Source organism: Abramis brama, assembly GCF_963993115.1.
Source record: "Abramis brama genome assembly, chromosome: 8".
NCBI classification, from domain to species: Eukaryota; Metazoa; Chordata; class Actinopteri; order Cypriniformes; family Leuciscidae; genus Abramis; species Abramis brama.
In genome coordinates, this window is record NC_139970.1 from 13,699,461 (window position 1) to 13,722,588 (window position 23,128).

General features: G+C 39.8%; 1 protein-coding gene across 2 annotated transcripts in view; it reads left to right on the forward strand.

Moving 5' to 3' along the window:
* The window catches only part of kcnj3a (potassium inwardly rectifying channel subfamily J member 3a), a 160,735-nt gene that overhangs the window by 48,152 nt on the left and 89,455 nt on the right, over positions 1-23,128 (forward strand). The window contains exons 1-3 of one of the 2 annotated variants that reach the window (XM_084123281.1): positions 6,956-7,635; positions 9,350-10,018; positions 16,675-16,891. In XM_084123281.1, the coding sequence (XP_083979407.1) occupies positions 9,356-10,018; positions 16,675-16,891 (880 nt within the window). In that variant the 5' untranslated portion in view covers positions 6,956-7,635; positions 9,350-9,355. Of the gene's footprint in view, positions 1-6,955; positions 7,636-9,349; positions 10,019-16,674; positions 16,892-23,128 lie in introns of those variants that run through there. The other variant, XM_084123282.1, reaches the window with a different exon arrangement.

Sequence of the window (23,128 nt, forward strand, 5' to 3'; positions counted from 1 at the left end):
TTGAATTTATTGTGTGAAATCTGACTCTTCCAGCAACTGTTACAACTAACCCTCTGTCTGTTACAACTAACCCCGCCCACGGGGTTAATTGTAACATTTGACTCTTGGCGTTTTGGGCGATACTGCACAGGAACGGTAGGTCCGACGAACATACAAACAGTGCTCATTTGTAGGAGAGGCTTGCATGTTGTTTGTTTAAAAATATGGTTTGTCTAACCCCATTACTTTGTTCATTATTTGGCCAAATCCAAAAAGTGTTACGTTGTGCCCCGCGCTCCCCTAGGCTGAGAGAGTTTGGTATGGTTGGATTGGTGATGAGAGATTGAAAAGGTATATGAAATGGCCTTTCCTGGTTTGATCTGTCTTACTTTGCTTTATGAAGTAGGAGATGGTTTCGTTGTCTATCACTGATAGATCTGTGATTTTGGGGTGGACTTTTGTGTTAAAGCTGGAAGTGATGGTGAGTTCTGAGCATCTGAGGAAACTATGAACATTGCGTCCAGTGTGCGGGCAGTGTTGGTGGAGTGGTAGCCTCGGCGGAGGGTGGAGATGCATATAGTAAGTATGTCTAACGTTATTGGTTGTCTGGCATCTGGGCGAGTAGATTGGGTTATGAGGTTAAGTGCTCACGGAAGAGATGGGTTTTCAATTGTCTTCTGAAGGTTGCCAGGGATTCTGCATTCCGGATGAGGGTGGGGAGAGCATTCCACCAGCATGGAACTGTGAATGAGAATGTTCTGGAAAATGATTTTGTGGCTCTCTGTGATGGAACCACGAGACGTCGCTCGTTGACCGATCGTAGTCTTCTGGTAGGGATGTAGGCTCGTAGGAGTGAGTGAAAGTAGGAGGGAGCTGAGCCTGTGATAGATTTGTAAGCAAGCGTCAATGCCTTGAACTTGATGCGAGCAGCGAGAGGTAGCCAGTGCAGAGAGATGAACAGAGGAGTGACGTGGGCCCTTTTGGGCTCGTTGAAGACGAGACGAGCTGCAGCATTCTGAATCATTTGTAGAGGTTTAGTTGCACATGATGGAAGTCCAGCCAGAAGAGCATTGCAGTTCTCGATGCTGTTGAGATAGGATATGAATGAAGTGATGGCGAGCAGAGAAAAATTGGGAAAAGGCAGGTTGTATGTGAAGTGGAAAGACTTAAAATGCTTCCATGTGGTTAAGTAGGATTGGAGGGTGGCTGGGTGAAACGGCTTGAAGAATGGAATTAAGAGAGGTGTCAAGAAGTGGTTTCAATGGGTGGTTTATATGGATATCAGAATATTGAGGTACTGAGGTTGGGAATGGGTCCGCATCTGGTGCCAGCAACCTGAATTTCTGGAAAGCAAAACGGAGAGAGTCAGCTATTTGAATTTTTGGATCCGGGAACATGTTTTGCAGTTATGATGAACTGATCACAGGCTGCAATCCAAATGAGGCGTCTTAGGAGAGGCATTTAGTGCGGGGGAAATTTGAGCGGCCTTTGTTGATGCAATGCACGGTTGCTTCGTGTTGCAGTGCACTATGATGCTGTTAGGATACAACTCGAACAGCGCTGAGGATGTTAGTGACTGTGCGCTTTACCTGACGTTTCAGGGTTAGGCCCGGCAGGTGCGCACGGACTGGGTTCAGTAATGAAAGGCTTTCAATGACCAAAAAATAATTCAGACTGACAAAATAATAAAAATGACATTCTTCTTCTTTTAAATAATAATAATAATAAATAATAATAATAACGACATTCTTCTTCTAAATAACAATAAGCGTCATTAATAATAAAAATCATAATAATAAGAAGAAGAATATTACAAATTGTCATGCAATTATTAAAGGGTTAGTTCACCCAAAAATGAAAATTATGTCATTAATGACTCACCCTCATGTCACTCCAAACCCGTAAGACCTCCGTTTCTCTTCTGAAGACATCTTAAGATATTTTAGATTTATTCCGAGAGCTTTCTGTCCCTCCATTGTAAGTCAATGGACGTGTCACTGTTCACGTCCATAAAGGTAATAAAGACATCATCAAAGTAGTCCATGTGACATCAGTGGGTTATTTAGAATGTTTTGAAGCATCGAAAATACATTTTGGTCCAAAATTAACAAAAACTACGACTTTATTCAACATTGTATTCTCTTCCGGTCTGTTTTCCATCCGCGTTCACGAGTCCACATTGACGCTGCTGACGTAAGACGCTGCTGATGTGTTATCTGGTGCGTCAATGTGGACTCGATGTTACGCCGTTTTACCTATGTAGGGCAGTATATATATATAAATGAAGTAAATTAATAACATTTTTACAACAAAAATGAAACATCACTGAACTTACTTAAGCTGGACTGAGATGCTATTTACTTCTGGAAACAAACTTTGTTGTATTATTTTCCTGTTATCTCTGTAAAGCTACTTTGAAACAATCTGTATTGTAAAAAGTGCTATATAAATAAATGTGACTTGACTTGACTTGACATTGATCATTTCAAAGGCAGACTAAGAAAATGCTAAATTGGGAAAATATCTTTACTGAAACTTTCTGGGCAAAGTATGATATCAACATTGATTTGAAAACTGATATTACGGAGGTTTGTTTTAGCTGTTTGCACAGTTTTCTTAATTAAAATGAGCTAAAGCAACACAAATCTATTATTTTTTACTTAATTGTCTTTTGCACTCAAATGTATTACCTTTTCTATTTGTTTTTTTCTTCTGAAGATCTACTGTAGTTAAAACAAATAGCCAACATACTCACAAAACTAACACAACTTAAGAACAAGCTCCTATCCAACATAACAAGACATTAAACACTTAAACACTAACAGATCTTTCCTTTTCCTCAAAAACTCAGAAAACTCACAGGGCACCAATCTCTGATCTGCACAGGGCACCAATTTGACCATTGACAGCACTCTGGTTGGATCACCAAGAGTGAATTATGTTTAGGAAAAAAAAATAGTGATGGGAATAACACAGTAGCATGAGTTATACATATTCAAATGACTTTTTTCAAGTAACGATTTTAAACCTTAAGAGTTTTATTTCCTGGTTAAATAAAATAATAAAAGGGGGAAAAAGTGACACATTACTTTTAAATTTACACAAAAAAAAATCTGAGTTACCGGTCCTTTTTCAAATAAGTAATGCACGTTTGTTTTCCCATGTATTGACTGACAGCTCTCTTGTCCTCATGTTGAGCAAAATCTGGAGTAAGCACTGTGTAAACTTGATGGTTATTGTATGTATTCCTCAAAATTGAATAAAAACAGTGAAATGCAAACTTTTTTCACATTTTTCTGCAATCCAGAATGGCACAGCTGAAGGTTTGTTTGAGCTGAGCCCTCTTCTGTACAGGCGTGAATTTGCATTTCCTTTAGACTGAGGCTTATTCTTTTCACTTTTGGTGTGAGAGGGCTTTTACATTTTTTTTTTTTTTTTTTTTTTTTTTTTACATAGAAGCAAGCCCAGCCCAGGTGAGAAAAAGTATTGGAAAAGTAATGTAATGCATTACCATCCATTTGCAGGAACTAACACAGTTATTTACATTTTAGGGAGTAAGGCAATATTGTAATGCATTTCTTTTAAAAGTAACTTTCCCCAACACAGCAAATGAAATTGGTGTGGTCTCATATCATTACAAGTACTAGTTTCAGTTAATACATATATTCAACTGTGTGGAAATGTGTGTCATAATTGTATTAATTTAGACCAACAAGATATATATTTTTGAGTGTGTGGCAGGGAGTAAATAAGACAATAAAAAAACAAAATCAAAAGGGAAAGGGAAAGAAGCAAGGAGCATGAAAGGGAAAGTGCAGATCAGGTCGCGCAAGGGGACAAAGAGATCATTGGTTTGTGTTTTTGGTGAGAGAGAAAGAAATGCACAGCCAGCAAAGAGATATCTTTAAAAGCCTATTTAAATCTACTCAACCAAAGACTTTTCAGCCAAACATAAACGGTAATAAAAATATAAAGCATAAAATTAGGTCAATTAAAAAAATAAATGAAAAAAATACAAATAATAATCCCTTGTCATGAAAACAGTCAAGCATAACATTTCAGTTAAAAGTTATCTTCATTATAATCTCTTGTCTGAACACCAGTGCAGTTTTGGTGGTTTGGAGATCAAAATTCACTAAAGATATTGTAATTTAATACTTAATTGTTTGAAACCAATATAGAAAAAAAACACTTCTTGACAACTGGCATTTCTGTAATTAGACATTTGACTCAAAACCTTCCAGTTACTGAGATATAACTCTTGTGACAACTTCCCAGTGGCACAATATGCATCATGTCAATGAGGTCTGTCTTTATCTAAAAAAAATAAAAAAATAAAATAAAAAAACAGACAAAGAGGCAGATAAATCATTATTTTTCTTTGTGAGCTCTTTTATGTAAAGACAGCACTCATATTATATATTGCTATATCTATACTTCCAGTAGCTAAACTTCTGAGTCAGTTTCAGTGGTTATTGTGTCTTGCTTTAACAAGTATAGATCAATAATCTATTTATTCCTTGAATGATGGGAAGAGCTGCTGCTCATTTTTTCCAGGTGTAGTGGAATGGAAAATTTCTCTTGATTTGTGACACAAGGCACACACACACACACATTGTGTTTTCATGTTTTATGGGGACTTTCCATAGATATAATGATGTTTATACTCTACAAACTTTAAATTATATCCCCTAAACCTACCCATCATATAAACCTTCAAAAAACATAATTTAGTCTGATTTATAAGCTGTTTTCCTTATGGGGACCAAAAAATGTCCCCATGTGGTACAGGTAAACCCTATGTTATGAGGGCAAAATGTCCCCACAAAGATGGCAAAATAACCAAAATCCTTGTCCTTGTGGGGACATCTTGTCCTCATAACGTAGGGTTTGCCTGGAACACACACACAACATAATAACAATTTTAGTGTAAATATGCTGTTACTGCCTTGATAAATCAGGATAATGTATGTAAAATAATATATATATATATATATATATATATATATAATATATTCAGAATGAAAAAATGTGCAAACGACTCTGATAGAAAAGATCATTTCAGCTGACTGCCTCACTTAGGCTAGGTGTAATCCAAAGAGCTTTTCTGTTTACAGAACGTATTGAGATTCTTCAACGTGTCTAAATCTACATCCTCAAAAGGCCTCAGTAAATCAGACTGTCAACACAAATCAAATTAGGCAGGTAGACTACAGCGATATGTCAGGTAGGTGACTGGTCATCGCTCTCCTTTGATGGGTAAATTACATTTGGCATCCACACAAGCTATAAATAGACACACACACATACACACACAACAAGATGTTTGATCTTGATAAAAGAAAGATTATAGCAATCTGACAACAGACTATAACATAAATCATGCTTTATCTCTGCTGTTGTTTGACTCAAAGGTTTTCAGCATTATTGTGTTTAATTTGTTGTGTAACCAGAAACCATAATTTGCTTAAGGTGAATATGCTGAATGCAAAGAGGATAAAAACGTCCCAGATGTTCAGTTGCATTAAGTAGTCCATGAATGTGTATGTGTGTGTAGCCTTCATTTGTTATGTACCATTGCTGATGCACCATTGAGACATGTAGTGGTACAGTGAAGACTCAAATGCACCTGATGTGCGGTGTATTGAATTTACTCACTGGATAACTTATCTCAACATAAAATAACATTTTAATAATCGGAAGAATCATTTTCCGCTATTGTCCAATTAAAACGTGCCATGGAGGTTAAAGGATGGATCCATAGATAAAAATAAAGAACCTTTACTTTAAAGGGTGTATACATAAAGTTAAGATCAGGAACTTGTATTAAGAAAAGGGTTTCTTTTGAATTAATGTCAACTACGTTAGTAATTACTGTCTATATGTGACCCTGGACCACAAAACCAGTCACATGGGTCAATTTTTTGAATTTGAGATTTATACATCATCTGAAAGCTGAATAAATAAGCTTTCCATTGATGCTATGGTTTGTTAGGATATGACAATATTTGGCAGAGAAAATCTGGAATCTGAGAATGCAAAAAAAAATCAAAACATTGCGAAAATCGCCTTTAAAGTTGTCCATTTATGTTCGCGATTATGCTGCATTCACTCACAAAAATAAATGTTTTATATCTTTACGGTAGGCAATTTACAAAATATCTTCATGGAACATGATCTTTACTTAATATCCTATTTGATTTTTGGCATAAAATAAGTTTTACACCACTGGTCACCAACCCATCGATTGTGATCGACTGGTGGTAGCCTAGATCTGAGACTGTCCCTGTTGCTCCCGAAAATAATAGAAACATAAATACACAAATAGCTTACATTATGCCTGACTATATTTGTTTAATTTACTGTGCATCGAGCCTATCTAAGGCGCTGAAACATCAAATCATGAGTTGCAAGCAAATGAATTCCTTGCTTCACTCTGAAACAGGCAGCATAGGCTTATGTATCTGCCGGAAAACCGCCAAAAATAAAAGCTTGATTGTTAAACGTTTGGAAATTACGAAGTGAGGACATCAATATTAGTACTCTATTTTTACAGCGCGCTATATATTTTTTAATAGGCTACTCAATTGTTTAAGTTATGGCAGTTTCATAATTTATAGTAGTTTTATAATGCTGCACAGGATGGGACATAGAACTGCGCTTAGCTTAATTGAGAATTTTGTTCGTACACATTTCAGTTCAGTTCTAAATGATAATGGTAAATGTAATTATTTCAGAAGCTTCAGTGGATAAGCATAAAAGTGAACAGTGGCACTTCATATGATCTGCTCACTGCAAGTGTTTTCTTGGTTGCATCAATAAAAAATAAATAAAAAAAATCTGTAAAATAATTCAAACACAATTAACCTGAAGTCAAATTCCTTGTAAGTATAACTTCCTTAGCCAATAAATGCGAATTGTCATTGTGAAGTTCCGCCCTCCCCTGCTGAATAACACGCACCTCAGTATCCTGTGAGGAGCTTCAGACGCTGCGAGAGAAACGCTAGTGCACAGGGGAACTGAAGAGACAAAGAGCAGCTTCACACACTCGCGCTGAGGGTCTGGAGGACACCCTGGCCGTCCCTGCAACCATTTCGGCTATTTTATTTAATTATCTTGCAGCGAACTAGATAACACAGGAACAACAGAGCTTTGGGTTTGCGAGCAAAACATAGTGTAAATCTGTCTGTCCGAGGCGCGCCCGTCAGTTTGGTTTCACCACACAGCCTCTGAGCAACATAATCTGATTAAGTTGCAAACGTTCTACTGGTGAACATACAGAGGTGGAGAAAATCCAGCCAGACGTTGAAACGCATCTAGACTAGTTTTTTGTATCCATCAATTGTTGGGCAAATCGGTGGACAGACGGATGCGCTAATCTGTGATCGGACTGACGAAAATCATCCACAACTCTGAGCTTCGGTTTGTGAAACTCAAATGAACAGACGAGTGAAGACAGACTGAGTGTTTCAGGACTCGAGCCGCTGGACAGCGCCTGTGGAGAGTTTCCTGCTTTCATCTCCAACGAGGGAACATGTCTCTTTACTCCTTTTCCGTAAATAAACAAACGATTGCCTCCCTTTAAACTACGCTTTAAACTGAGATGATACGCAGGTAGTGAGAAGAGAGGAGAAATCACTGTATGGTGAAATATAGGTAAGACTATTGTCTTTTCTTTTGATTTTTCAAATTTTCATTAGACCAGGTCTATTTTTTCTACTATTTTTCTGACTATTTCTCAGGTTTTGAAAGTCAATGTTTATGTTTTATGACTACAAACAAGCTACTGAACATTTCCACAGCCAAGAGGTTAATTCACTACTATAGATATAATCATGGAATCTGCCGTGAAACTTTAACTTTCTTCTATTTAAAGTACAAAATCTATCTTCCACAACATGTTTCTAAAATATTACAGGCTATTTAATGGTTTTACAAAATGCAAACAATTAAAGAATTATGGAGCAAAAACAGTTAATGAAACAGCCAATGAGGGAAACCCTAACCTTAAGCAAAAAATAAATAAAATAAATAATATATATATATATATATATATATATATATATATATATATATATATATAAAGAAAAACATTGCTTTTCACTATTCCCATAGTGTATGATTGCAGAAAAATAGATGTGTGTATTGAACATTTATGGAGCAACATATTTTGTGTGAAAATAAATCATAAAAGTGGTTTATTTTGTTTAAAAATCGTATAAATGGATGAGGTGCCGAGGGGGGCCTTTTACCACACACACGGGCTAAAAGGCTCACCAGCATGGGGCAAAAGGCACACATTATTAATACAAATACGTAAGCTAAAATGATATGTTTTAATAATGTCTAAGTTTGCACTTGTTCAAAATAATCACTTTAAAGATCCTGAAAGCATTGAATGAGATCCTATAATAATATAGATTTAGAGTAGAAATATTAAATAATATTTTATTATATGATATGATTAATATCATATTTTTAAATATGATTCTTTGATTATAATTATGGTGATTATCTCTGAGGAGGACATCCAACTTAATATATGATACTTACTATCTCAATCTAACCATGTCATGTCAACTGATGGAAAAGTCAGCCAGCTCTTTATTATCATGTTAATTATTATGCCTTTAGCCCCAACAACTGCGGGCGCCTTTTACCCCAAATACCATACTTTTACATATTCTTCCGTTATTGAAAACTGTTGCTTTAATTAGCTTGAACAAAACTGAAAATCATTAAGAAGACCTTTGTCTCAAAATATATTCAATAATTTTAACGATTCTCATTTGCTGCTTAAATCTTGCATTCAACATTTAAAAAAAAAATCAAATATTATCATATTAATATATCAAATTAGCACAGAATCAACTTTGCTGCCAACGATCATGTCAAGGATCTGCCAAATTTCCACGTGCATCTTGAAAAGCGGATGTTTTGGAAAGTGCTGTGGCAAGTTTTTGTGCCATCTACTACATTTTACCCCATGGAGCCTTTAGCCCCATTGTACCCTACTTATTTGTGTAATTACACTGTGACAGATCTTAAAATAAACTGTAACCTGTAAAACTACTGTTCCGGTGAAATTGTAATAAATCAACTGAATAAATTTACTATAAAACACGCGTGAAATCTTGCCCCGACTTGACATATCAGCCTTTCAGTAATTTGACTTTTTACTCAAAGGCTTGAACAGTAAGAGATAAAGACCAAATGATAAATTCTTCATGTGACAACTAGCTTCAGTCTCTTCTATTTCTGTGGTCTTGTTTTTACTTACAACATCTTTATCCTCTGAAAAGGTCATGACAGGTCTAATACACTGCTAAAATATCAGACAGTCATGATAGTTTTACTGCTGTATCTGCAGGATAAAATGTCTGCACTTCGTAAGAAATTTGGAAGCGACTATCAGGTAGTGACCACCAAATCCTCCAGCCATCAGAAGGACAAGAGGAGGAAACGACAGCGATTCGTGGACAAGAATGGACGATGTAACGTCCAGCATGGAAACCTGGGTGGAGAGACCAGCAGATATCTTTCAGACTTATTCACAACTTTAGTAGACCTCAAATGGCGATGGAACCTCTTCATCTTCATCCTCACATACACAGTGGCCTGGTTATTCATGGCTTCAATGTGGTGGATCATTGCATACATCAGAGGTGACCTGTACAGAGTCCACGATAATAAGTACACGCCATGCGTGGCCAACGTCTATAACTTTCCCTCTGCATTCCTCTTCTTCATTGAGACAGAGGCCACTATAGGATATGGCCACAGATACATCACCGATAAATGTCCAGAAGGAATCATTCTCTTCCTATTTCAGTCTATCCTGGGCTCCATAGTGGATGCCTTTTTAATAGGCTGTATGTTTATTAAGATGTCTCAACCAAAGAAGAGGGCCGAGACTCTGATGTTTAGTGAAAACGCAGTCATCTCCATGCGTGACGGCAAACTCACGCTGATGTTCAGGGTGGGAAATCTGCGCAATAGTCACATGGTTTCAGCACAGATCCGGTGCAAAATACTCAAGGTAAGAGCCTGCCTTTTGTCACATTTTAGAAATTGTTAACTTGTAATTAGACATGTAGGTACGGAGTAATATACATTAACAGCATGTAAATACAGTAATTTGTTGCCTACTAATGTTGTGAAGCTGCATGTAAATATACTTTTTGTGTGTCTGCAACTATCTTTGTCTAATAGTTCTAACAAGGACACTGTAGAGAAAATGATTATATCCAATACTTATATGTTATAAAAGAAGTACCTTATGTTCACAAGGCTGCATTTATTTGATCAAAAATAAAGTAAAAAACAGAAATATTGTGAGATATGATTACAATTTAAAATAACTTATTTAAAATGTTATTTATTCCTGTGATGGCAAATCAGAATTTTCTGCATCATTACTCCAGGCTTTCAGTGTCACATGATCCTACAGAAATCATTCTAATATTGTCATGTTGTGAGAACGAGGAAGCAATAGCATTACGCATTATAATTTTATATCAGATTTCATTAACATGTGAACTCGTGAAACTCTTTATTTGTAATCTTGATGAAACATACAAGGTAACAAACACTGGCGGGTGACGCAGGGACCTCGATGGTCAAACACGGGTGAGTCTGGGCTGGTGCAGAGTGCAGTGATGGTGATGGTGAATTCCGGCGTGAACGACGAACAGAACAGTGAACAGGAATCCAGGAACAAACACCACACGATCACAGAACGGGAAACAGGAACACAGGATCAAGAAACCAGACAGCACAAGACTTCAACAACGATCTGACAATGGAGAGGAGAAAACGGTGAGTATTTATGGAAGTAATGATGAGTCGCAGCTGGCGCCGATGATGATTGCAGATTGATGAATGAGCGTGATTGCTCCGGCCACACCCACAGATCCACGCATCACACACACATACACAAATAACAAACGCACGAGACAAAAAGAAAGCAATGCATTCGTGAACCGTGACAGTACCCCCACCTCCTAGGAACGCCTCCTGGCGTTCCCAGACTCCCTTACCTGTCGATTGTAATCATCGATAAGGGAGTGATCCAGAATGTCTCTCGTAGGTACCCAACTCCTCTCCTCCGAACCGTAACCCTCCCAGTCCACCAAGTACTGGACTCCGCGTCCCCTCCGCCTAGAGTCCAGAATACGATTTACCGAATAAGTAGGTTCCCCATCTACGAGACGCGGCGGGGGAGGAACCGGGACTGGCGGGTTAATCGCTGATCGAAACACAGGCTTAATTTTGGAAACATGAAAAACGGGGTGAATTCTCCTGTACGCTGGAGGAAGGTTGAGGCGGACTGCCACCGGACTAATGATCTTGGTGACAGTGAACGGGCCAATGAATTTGGGTGCGAGCTTATTAGAGACGGAACGGAGAGGAATATTCTTAGTAGAAAGCCACACTTTTTGACCAGCGACGTATACGGGAGGCTTCGACCGGTGGCGATCGGCTTTAACCTTGGTGCACGCCCCCACCTGGAGTAGAGTCTCATGGGCTCTAGTCTAGGTGCGGTGACACCTCTGGACAAAGGCGTGTGCGGAGGGGACCGCGACTTCAGACTCCAGACTGGGAAAGATTGGTGGCTGGTAACCTACACTACACTCAAACGGAGACAGGCCCGTGGATGACACTGGTAACGTATTGTGGGCGTACTCCACCATAGACAGTTGCTGACTCCAGGAAGAAGGATTCTTGGATACCAAACACCGCAACATTCTTTCCAGATCCTGGTTGGCTCTCTCGGTCTGGCCATTGCTCTAGGGATGAAACCCGGAGGATAGACTGACAGTCGCGCCCAGTAATTTTCAAAACTCTTGCCAAAATTTGGACACAAATTGGGGTCCTCTGTCGGAGACCACGTCAATCGGGAGGCCATGTAAACAAAAGACGTGATCTACGACGGTCACCGCTGTCTCCTTGGCTGAGGGTAATTTGGGCAAGGGAATAAAGTGAGTCGCCTTCGAGAACCGGTCCACCACGGTTAAAACTACCGTGTTGCCCTGGGAGGGCGGGAGGGCGGTAATAAAATCTAGTGCGATATGGGACCAGGGTCTCGAAGGGACAGGCAGCGGTTGGAGTAACCCATCTGGGGGTCGATTGGAAGACTTACCAATGGCACAAACCGAGCAAGCCAAAACAAAACTGTGAATGTCCCGGGCCATAAGTGGCCACCAGAATCGTTGCTTAACCAGAAAACTAGTATGGGTCACTCCTGGATGACAGGCTACGTTGGAACAATGCCCCCACTGAATAACGTCTGACCGTAATCCCTCTGGCACAAATAAACGGTTCGGTGGGCAACCGACCGGGGGCGTTACCCCTTCTAAGGCCTTCTTGACCTTCGATTCGACCTCCCATGTGAGTGTGGAGACAAATAGGGTCTCGGGTAAAATGCACTCGGGAGTAACCAGGCGTTCGTAACGATCAAAAATGCGCGATAAAGAATCGGGTTTGATGTTTTTGGAACCCGGGCGGTACGAGAGAGTAAAATCAAAACGACCGAAAAAGAGTGCCCACCGAGCCTGCCTGGAGTTCAATCGTTTAGCGGATCTGATATATTCCAAATTCTTGTGATCGGTCCAGACGATAAAAGGTACCCCCGACCCTTCTAACCAGTGACGCCATTCTTCCAACGCTAACTTGACTGCCAGCAACTCTCTGTTACCAATGTCATAGTTACGTTCGGCTGGGGACAAGCGATGGGATAAAAATGCGCAGGGATGCATCTTCTCGTCCGTGGAAGAACGTTAGGACAACACTGCACCTACCCCCACCTCTGACGCGTCGACCTCCACCACGAACTGACGTGAGGAATCAGGGGCTATCAGAATAGGGGCCGAAACAAAGCGGTCTTTCAGTTTGGCAAACGCGGCCTCAGCCGCGTCTGACCACCTGAACGTAGTTCTGGGGGAGGTCAAGGCAGTCAGAGGTGCGGCTAGTTGGCTGAAGTTACGAATAAAACGTCGGTAGAAGTTGGCGAATCCCAGAAACCTCTGCAGGGCCTTGCGGGAATCTGGGATTGGCCACTCCACCACAGCCTTAACCTTCTCAGGGTCCATACGTACTCCCTCAGACGAAATGATGTACCCAAGAAATGGAACCGACTGTGCGTGGAACTCGCATTTCTCCGCCTTGACAAAAAGCCCATTCTCTAGCAACCTCTGAAGCACTCGTCGGACGTGCTGCACGTGTTCCTGGAGAGAAGAAGAAAAAATCAATATGTCATCCAGGTAGACATATATGAACTGATTGACCATATCTCGCAGCACGTCATTGACGAGGGCCTGGAAGACTGCTGGGGAGTTGGACAACCTGAAGGGCATGACCAAGTATTCAAAGTGACCCCTGGGGGTGTTAAAAGTAGTCTTCCATTCATCCCCCTCCCTGATGCGGACCAAATGATAAGCATTACGCAAGTCCAATTTCGTGAAGAGTGGCGCTCCCTGCAACCTCTCGAAAGCTGAAGACATCAACGGCAAAGGATAAGTATTCTTTACCGTGATGTTGTTCAACCCCCGGTAATCAATACAAGATCTTCTTCCCCACAAAAAAGAACCCCGCCCCCGCTGGAGAAGAGGAAGGGCGAATGAACTTCGTTGCTAGAGAATAAGAAATGTATTTCTCCATGGCCTCCCTTTCTGGAGCAGAAAGCGAATATAACTTGCCCTTAGGCGGAGATTTACCTGGCAATAAATCTATGGCACAGTCGTAGGGACGATGCGGAGGCAGAGAAGACTCGAGACTTACTGAACACCTCCTTCAGGTCGTGGTACTCCGCGGGCATGTTAGACAAATCCACTGCTTTCTCCTGTAACACAGACATAGGAACAGATGAACAGGCAGACACAAGACAGGACTCATGACATTTAGTGCTCCACTCCGTAATGGACCTCCGGAGCCAGTCCACTCTAGGGTTGTGTTGTGTTAACCAAGGATGTCCGAGTACTATGGGTGCAAGAGGTGAGTCCATGATGTAAAATGACAGAGTCTCCGAGTGGTTACCAGATGTAATGAGGGTAATGGGTCCAGTAGACAGTGAAATCATGGGAAGCTCTTGACCATTGAGTGCGTGAACTGAAATGTCATGTGGGAGTGACTGAAGGGGAATCTGAAGGTTGTGTGCGAAAGTGCAGTCCATAAAATTACCTTCCGCCCCGGAGTCCAATAGTGCTTGACAGTCGTGTTGGCGTGTTGACCATCTTAGTCTTACCGGGAGGAGGGTAGATGTCGATGAGGTCTTCTCGGCGGAGATCCCACCCGATAGTAGCCTCACTGTTACTATCGGGCGTGGCCCTTTTACCGGACACGTGTTCAGAAAATGTCCAGCTCCGCCGCAGTAAAGGCAAAGGCCTTGGGACCTCCGCCTCTCCTTCTCCTCCCGGGAAAGCCGAGCTCGCCCTACCTGCATGGGCTCGGGATCGTAGGTAGGGCTGACCGCGTCCGTGCCGCTGGACCGCAGACTCTCCGCTCCTCCAAGAGCTCGACTGGAAAGGACGCGTCGCTCGACTCTTGACAGTCTTGCATCAACTCGTAGTGCTAACTCAATCAGTTCATCCAAGGTGGTGGGCAGGTCCAGGGCGTAGATCTCCCTCTGGACGCGGTCAGCCAGCCCATGCAGGAGCATATCCTACTGCGCCTCGTCGTTCCATTGGCACTCTGCCGCAAGAGTCCGGAATTCGATCGAATAGTCCGAAACTGACCTCTCTCCCTGGCGAAGTTCGGCGAGCACCCTCGCCGCCTCCCTTCCGGCGACCGCACGGTCAAAGACTCGCTTCGTGGCGGCGGAGAGTGCCTGGAACGACTCGCAACATGGGTCTTGGTTTTCCCACACCGCCGTTCCCCAAAGTGCCGCTCTCCCAGTGTGCAGAGAAAGAACGAATGCGACCTTGGATCGCTCATTGTTGAAGGTTCTAGGTTGCAGTGCAAAGTGCATGGAGCATCCTGTCAGGAACGCTCGACAGAAACTGGGTTCTCCGGCATACCTCTCAGGCACAGGTAGGCGAGGTTCCGACTGGGAGAGAGGATCCGATGGTGTGGGAGGAACGAACGGTGTGGGCGGCGCAGTGGGAGCTCGCAGTTGTTGAATTTGCTGGGTGAGCTCGGACACCTGCGTCACCAGAGCCTGAACAGCACGGCCAGTGTTGTTAAGCCCCTCCTCCTGGGCGTCCATGCGTTGAAGGCTGTTGTTGACGAACGTCTCCATGGACATCTGAGCTCCACCTGCTGCTTCCATAGCATGGTCAGATCGTTCTGTCATGTTGTGAGAACGAGGAAGCAATAGCAGGTGCAATAAACTCTTTATTTGTAATCTTGATGAAACATACAAGGTAACAAACACTGGCGGGTGACGCAGGGACCTCGATGGTCAAACACGGGTGAGTCTGGGCTGGTGCAGAGTGCAGTGATGGTGATGGTGAATTCCGGCGTGAACGACGAACAGAACAGCGAACAGGAATCCAGGAACAAACACCACACGATCACAGAACGGGAAACAGGAACACAGGATCAAGACACCAGACAGCACAAGACTTCAACAACGATCTGACAATGGAGAGGAGAAAACGGTGAGTATTTATGGAAGTAATGATGAGTCGCAGCTGGCGCCGATGATGATTGCAGATTGATGAATGAGCGTGATTGCTCCGGCCACACCCACAAATCCACGCGTCACACACACACATACACAAATAACAAACGCACGAGACAAAAAGAAAGCAATGCATTTGTGAACCGTGACAAATATGATGATTTGGTGCTCAAGAAACATTAGCATCAATGTTAAAAACAGTTTTTGCTGCTTGTTATTTTTGTGGAAACTGTGATACACTACCATTCAAAAGTTCGGTAAATAAGATAAAAAATGGAAGAAGAAAAAAATATATACTTTTATTCAGCAAGGACACATTCAATTGATCAAAAGTGACAGTAAAGACATTTATAATGTCACAAAAGATTTCTATTTCAAATAAATGCTGTTCTTTATATTCATTTAACAATCCTGAAAAAAAAAAAAAAAAATGTATCATGGTTTCCACACAACCATCACAAGAATAAATGCCATTTTAAAATATATATTCAAATAGAAAACAGTTATTTTAAATTGTAATAATATTTGACAATTAATTTACTGTTTTAATTGTATTTTTATTATATTTATTTGCAAACAAAAAAATTGCAGCCTTGTTGAGCATTAGAGACTTCTTTCAAAAACATAAAAAAAAATATTCCAAACTTTTGACCGGTGGTTATTTTCTACACTTTAGCTGTTGAAAGTGTTACTCTGCCCTCTGTTGTTCATCTAGAGACTCAGCTAATGCTTGGATGTGATACTTGACATCCTCTCATTTAATAAAAAAAAAAAAGAGAGAGATTTAATTTAATTTAAATGTTAAAGATGTCACTAAGAACAGTGTAAAAAAAAAAAAACCTTAAACTTAAACTATAACATTTTTGTCAGAAAATGTGTTTTCAGTCCTTTAGACCCAGACGGGTTATGGCTCAGATGGGTACACCGGCCAAAATCTCGTACAGTAACCAGGACCTTTGATTTCCTACCTGTCTCTCATCTCTTTGATGACTGACTGTCTATCCTCACAGCTCACTTCACCGTACAGTTTGTAAAGCGATGTTTATGCCCCGTCTCCCCTCTTCTCGCTCCTGCAGTCCCGACAGACACCTGAGGGTGAGTTCCTCCCCCTGGATCAGCTGGAGCTGGATGTGGGCTTCAGCACCGGAGCGGACCAACTATTTCTCGTGTCACCACTCACAATCTGTCATGTGATCGACACCAAGAGCCCCTTCTATGAGCTCTCTCAGCGATCAATGCAGACGGAACAGTTTGAAATAGTTGTGATTTTGGAGGGTATTGTTGAAACGACCGGTAAGTTATTTCGTCTGCTACTTTAATCTTGTATTGTCTTTCGCATTGTGATTTTAAATTTAAAAGGCCTCTGAAATTTAAATACACTACACAACCTTTGTCCTGGTTTTTGCCCTGATTTTGCCTGGATGAGTCAACTCTAGTCAGTAGTCAGTATGCAGATTCTGGGCAGTAGACTTTTTTTAGCTTCAGATTTTCATTCCATCCATCAGAGGATATCAAACATATGGATATTTTGAGCTGATTTTAGAACACGTTGTTTTCATTTTCCACACATCTCTTAGAAATTAAGTGCATATTTCTGCATAATTTCTTTTTCATAATGACTGGTAGTGTGTGATCCTCAGTCATTTAGAGTATGATGCTCAGTTTATCTCTGTAACCATTTACAAAGTCAGCAAGTGTATATGTTCTGACCTTCTGTCCATATCTGTTCTGATTTTAAAAGTTGTGTAGAGTATTCTAACCTTAAGCTGCATGCACAAGAACAAGGGACATTGTACTATTTATTCATTTAGAAAGACTACCACATCCTGTTAAAGCGAGTTACTAAAATAGGAGGCATTGGGTCTCACTGGCCTTGAAGTGCATATGATTGATTTTTTTTCTATTGATCAGCAGTGAAGTGTAATTGTAGACATGCTGCTTGGGGAAGTTGGTAAAACCAGTGTGGTGTCAGTGTGTATCCCTTTGGATGAAAAGATAACATTTAACAGGGCTCAGTAGTTCATACACGTCTTAAAATCAAAATTTCAAGTTGTAAAAATTAAAAATTAAAAAATTATCTGATTCTCATATTTATTTGATTGTTGTTTATTATGTCCATTTAGCTCTCAGTATGCTACAATTTACTTTTATTTTTTGTTAAAGGTAATAAAAAAGCTCAGAGCTTAACAGCAAATATTCTTGAGGAAAAAAGAAAAGCACTTGTATTGCATTCTGGAACACACTTTATTTGCCTTATCTTTTGAAAATCATATATATATATATATATATATATATATATATATATATATATATATATATATATATATATATATATAGGATTTATAAAACCCTGCATACGCCAGAACTTGTGCAAAATTCCCTTTATAAAAACCCAGTCAGCGGAAGATTGTGCGTACATGCATCTCCACCCCTTCTCCTCCCTGAAATAACCATATATGGAGCTTACATCGCCTCATTTTACTGTGCATAACATCATCTGCATACATGTATCATGTCCATGCATATTCCCATCCACGTGATACCATGTTTAACACAAGGCATTAGGAAAATATGAGATAAGGTCTATGTGCCGTTACATTACATTACTAAAAATAATTCAGTATCCTTGCCTTGTTTTAGAATAAATAAATAAATATTGTATAGAACACATTTCAGTGAAAGTTTCCAGAGAAGAGTTATTCTCAATCTAAGATTTTTAATGGAAACAGATAGGCCTTATTTTAAATAATTTTCTGACTCGGCTCATCATTGACAAAACATTTTAAAAACTAAAACATGCATATCTTACTGTTTCCTTCAAATTCTATCCTTCAAATACAATAGTATTTTTCAAAATACTGGGAAGACCCTGGAAATGGTTATCATTAGGCTACTGACTGTCTGTGCACGACACCAACAGCACCTGCGTGCAGCAGAAGTTTTACAACCTAATGTCAACTATATATTGTCTATATATTACGGATTAACTGTGCATTATTGTTCATGTGAAAATATTTTGTTAGTTCTGCTATTTAGAACACAATTCAAAGCAGAATTATCATGCACCAAGCAATCCTCGCTGTAGTTAAAACATTAAAACACTTTATGCCTAGTTTATTTTTTAATTAATCCCGATATGTGCATGGAAAATTAAAGTATAAACGTTGCATACGCACAAAAAAGGCATTGACATGTGCGGGCAAAACGTTTATACATCAGGCCCCTGGACCATTATTTTAAAGTAAAAATAAAAAATAAAAAAAAATAAAAGAATCAACCTATTTTTAACGAATCTCTTAAATAAATTATTCAATGACAAATCTTTTTTTTTTATTGTCCCTTGTCGCCTAGTGGCGTAACGATGTAATCGATACAATTGTTATTTGAAGCGCCATGTTACTTTCTAAAGGTGGTTTACTCTATTTTGATAGCTTACGTAGACATCAGTGTTTATTTACGAACTATACACTTTTATCCCAGTTCTTCTGTGATAATATGAATATTTATAACAGAAATAGCAATACATCATCATATATTATTATATATGTGTGTGTGTGTGTGTGTGTGTGTGTGTGTGTGTGTGCAAACCACTAGTAGTTCCTGCAGAGTGAACACTTGAGTAATTTAGGCATTTTATAACCATGTTCTGATAAAAAGTCAATCTTCAAGAACTACTTTTGAAATATATACATTTTAAATTGAGTCAACATAAATGTGAGATATTTACAGTGAGGAAAATAAGTATTTGAACACCCTGCTATTTTGCAAGTTCTCCCACTTAGAAATCATGGAGGGGTCTGAAATTGTCATCGTAGGTGCATGTCCACTGTGAGAGACATAATCAAAAAAAAAAATCCAGAAATCACAATGTATGATTTTTTAACTATTTATTTGTATGATACAGCTGCAAATAAGTATTTGAACACCTGAGAAAATCAATGTTAATATAGCCTTTGTTTGCAATTACAGTTTCCTGTAGTTTTTCACCAGGTTTGCACACACTGCAGGAGGGATTTTGGCCCACTCCTCCACACAGATCTTCTCTAGATCAGTCAGGTTTCTGGGCTGTCGCTGAGAAACACGGAGTTTGAGCTCCCTCCAAAGATTCTCTATTGGGTTTAGGTCTGGAGACTGGCTAGGCCACGCCAGAACCTTGATATGCTTCTTACAGAGCCACTCCTTGGTTATCCTGGCTGTATGCTTCAGGTCATTGTCATGTTGGAAGACCCAGCCTCGACCCATCTTCAATGTTCTAACTGAGGGAAGGAGGTTGTTCCCCAAAATCTCGCAATACATGGCCCCGGTCATCCTCTCCTTAATACAGTGCAGTCGCCCTGTCCCATGTGCAGAAAAACACCCCCAAAGCATGATGCTACCACCCCCATGCTTCACAGTAGGGATGGTGTTCTTGGGATGGTATTCATCATTCTTCTTCCTCCAAACACGTTTAGTGGAATTATGACCAAAAAGTTCTATTTTGGTCTCATCTGACCACATGACTTTCTCCCATGACTCCTCTGGATCATCCAAATGGTCATTGGCAAACTTAAGACGGGCCTTGACATGTGCTGGTTTAAGCAGGGGAACCTTCCGTGCCATGCATGATTTCAAACCATGACGTCTTAGTGTATTACCAACAGTAACCTTGGAAACGGTGGTCCCAGCTCTTTTCAGGTCATTGACCAGCTCCTCCCGTGTAGTTCTGGGCTGATTTCTCACCTTTCTTAGGATCATTGAGACCCCACGAGGTGAGATCTTGCATGGAGCCTCAGTCCAAGGGAGATTGACAGTCATCTTTAGCTTCTTCCATTTTTTAATGATTGCTCCAACAGTGGACCTTTTTTCACCAAGCTGCTTGGCAATTTCCCCGTAGCCCTTTCCAGCCTTGTGGAGGTGTACAATTTTGTCTCTAGTGTCTTTGGACAGCTCTTTGGTCTTGGCCATGTTAGTAGTTGGATTCTTACTGATTGTATGGGGTGGACAGGTGTCTTTATGCAGCTAACGACCTCAAACAGGTGCATCTAATTTAGGATAATAAATGGAGTGGAGGTGGACATTTTAAAGGCAGACTAACAAGTCTTTGAGGGTCAGAATTCTAGCTGATAGACAGGTGTTCAAATACTTATTTGCAGCTGTATCATACAAATAAATAGTTTAAAAAATCATATATTGTGATTTCTGGATTTTTTTTTTTTAGATTATGTCTCTCACAGTGGACATGCACCTACGATGACAATTTCAGACCCCTCCATGATTTCCAAGTGGGAGAACTTGCAAAATAGCAGGGTGTTCAAATACTTATTTTCCTCACTGTATATATACTGGTCCTGAAGTATGATTGTAAATTAACCGTGCAGTGCATTTTATATCTTTCACATATCTTTGATATTGATTCAGTCACTGCAGAAGTCATTGAGTCCAATCCCCAACATCTCAGACATCACTTGACAAGAATTTCATGTGGCATGAGCAAACGACAACGTTAATAACTGATGAACATTGAAAGCACAGAATCCCAAGAACACTGGTGGCTTTAACACTGTTTCTATGGCAACCCATTTTGATCCATGTGTGTGTGTACTGTATAAGAAACAGATGAGGAAACATTCATCAGCATCAAACCTCATCTTTTTTAAACGCTTACAGAGCACTTTTCAAGGAGATGTTTATTTTGAGAGCTCTTAGTTCGCTCAGCAAATATTCCTTAATAGTTCTGACACAACAACAAAAGCTTAGGAAGTAGATTTTTGAATCCGTCATGCTGATTTGAGAAATTGTATGCAGGACCTCTTTAAAATAAAACTACACACACTCTTTTGAATGTCATGAAAAATAATCTCCCCAGACTGTCAAGGCTGTCGCTGATAAAGTCTGTACTAAAGATTTTTCAGTGAAATTAAGCTAATTTATTCTAATTCAGGGAATTTAGAGCAACACCTTTCATTATACTCTGTTTTTTTGTTTGTTTTGTTTTTTTCAGTTGAGCTTTCTATTTTTATATACATGTGTATATATACAGTTGTAATTGAAATGATTAACCCCCCATTGCAAATCAGGTTTATTGGCAACATTTTCAGCTGTTTGCAATGAAAAAAATCAAACAAAAGTGATTGAAATAGCTCAAACCAACAAATGTTTCAAGTGGTTTCCCCAAATTCAACTGAAAATGCAACTTTTAATGACTTCTGCAGGCTCAAAATTATTCAACCCCTTAAAGGCAAGCATCTTTAGTACTTAGTAGAACACCCTTTTGCTGTTATGACCTGCTGCAAACGAGATGTATAACCAGACACCAGCTTCTGGCAGAGTTTCTAAGGAATCTTAGCCCAAAATGTGTATGATTCAGTATCTTAGTTAATATTACTCTTGACTGAGAGATTTTACTCTTGACTGTGAGACTGAGAGAGAGTTTCTGAGAGACACGCAGAGAGAGCAACGTGGCTATTTGATTTGCAATCATTCTGTGCTTATTTCGTTCATTTGTGTATCATATCATAATACATTTAAATAATTTAAATATCAGATTGTAGAAAATCTGTATGATGCAGTATTTTAGTTATTACTCTTGCCAAGCTCTTATTTCTTATTTCTGAAAAAAAAAAAAAAAAAAACAAAAAAAAAAAACATTTACTTGTAAATTTGATTTGCGCTCATTTCATTCATAGAGTTAACACTCATTCACTTCACACACTAATGATTGCGTAGTGATTTTAGAGGTTTATGTTGGCTATAATATTGTGCTGTCCCCTGGCTCACCTTTTATTGAGCAAACACGAAGAGTGACTGCCTGCTGATTATTTGGTAAAATTCGTTATTCGTTTTGAAGCCATTATCCGTGCATTTTCGAATAAGGTATTCGGCTTCGGGAACATCCCTAATCTGCACCCAGCACATTTGTTTTAGACTGAGTAAACATTATAAACTGGTTTATTTGTCTTTCCGAACGGGTGCATGATGATTCTGTATTGTAGAGTGTTGCATTTCTATACCCCGTTACTTTGACGTGTTCATGACCTGTTTCATCTTTGAAGGTCTAAATGCAGCTAATTTTGGCTTGCACTTCTGTAACCGGAGCTAAATGTCTTTTCCCATGTAATACATCAGCCATTGTCCCACTGGCTCGACACCCTCTGGCTCAGCCTTCCTGCCACAGAAGTCACACCCCAAACTCAGGCTATAGAGGATATGCATTGATGTCACTTTCCCACCAGAACATTAAAAAAAACATCCATATGATGAGCCTTGAATTCTACAAAGATGGATGTTTGGATAATGTTAGACAAACCCAGTTTTCCTTACAAAGCAAGTTTATATAGATAATTACTTAGTAGCACAAATGAGTTTTTAAATAAATTCAGCTTACAGCACAGAACTCAGTATTGTCTGCAATATCTGCATGACAGTAACAGCTGACAGTTATCCAGGACTAAGTGGCAAAGCATACTGCAACATGACTGGATTTAATAGAACTGGAGTAAACCAAATTATTATCTTCTTAAATTTAAAGGCAGCTGGACTCGACAGTGATCC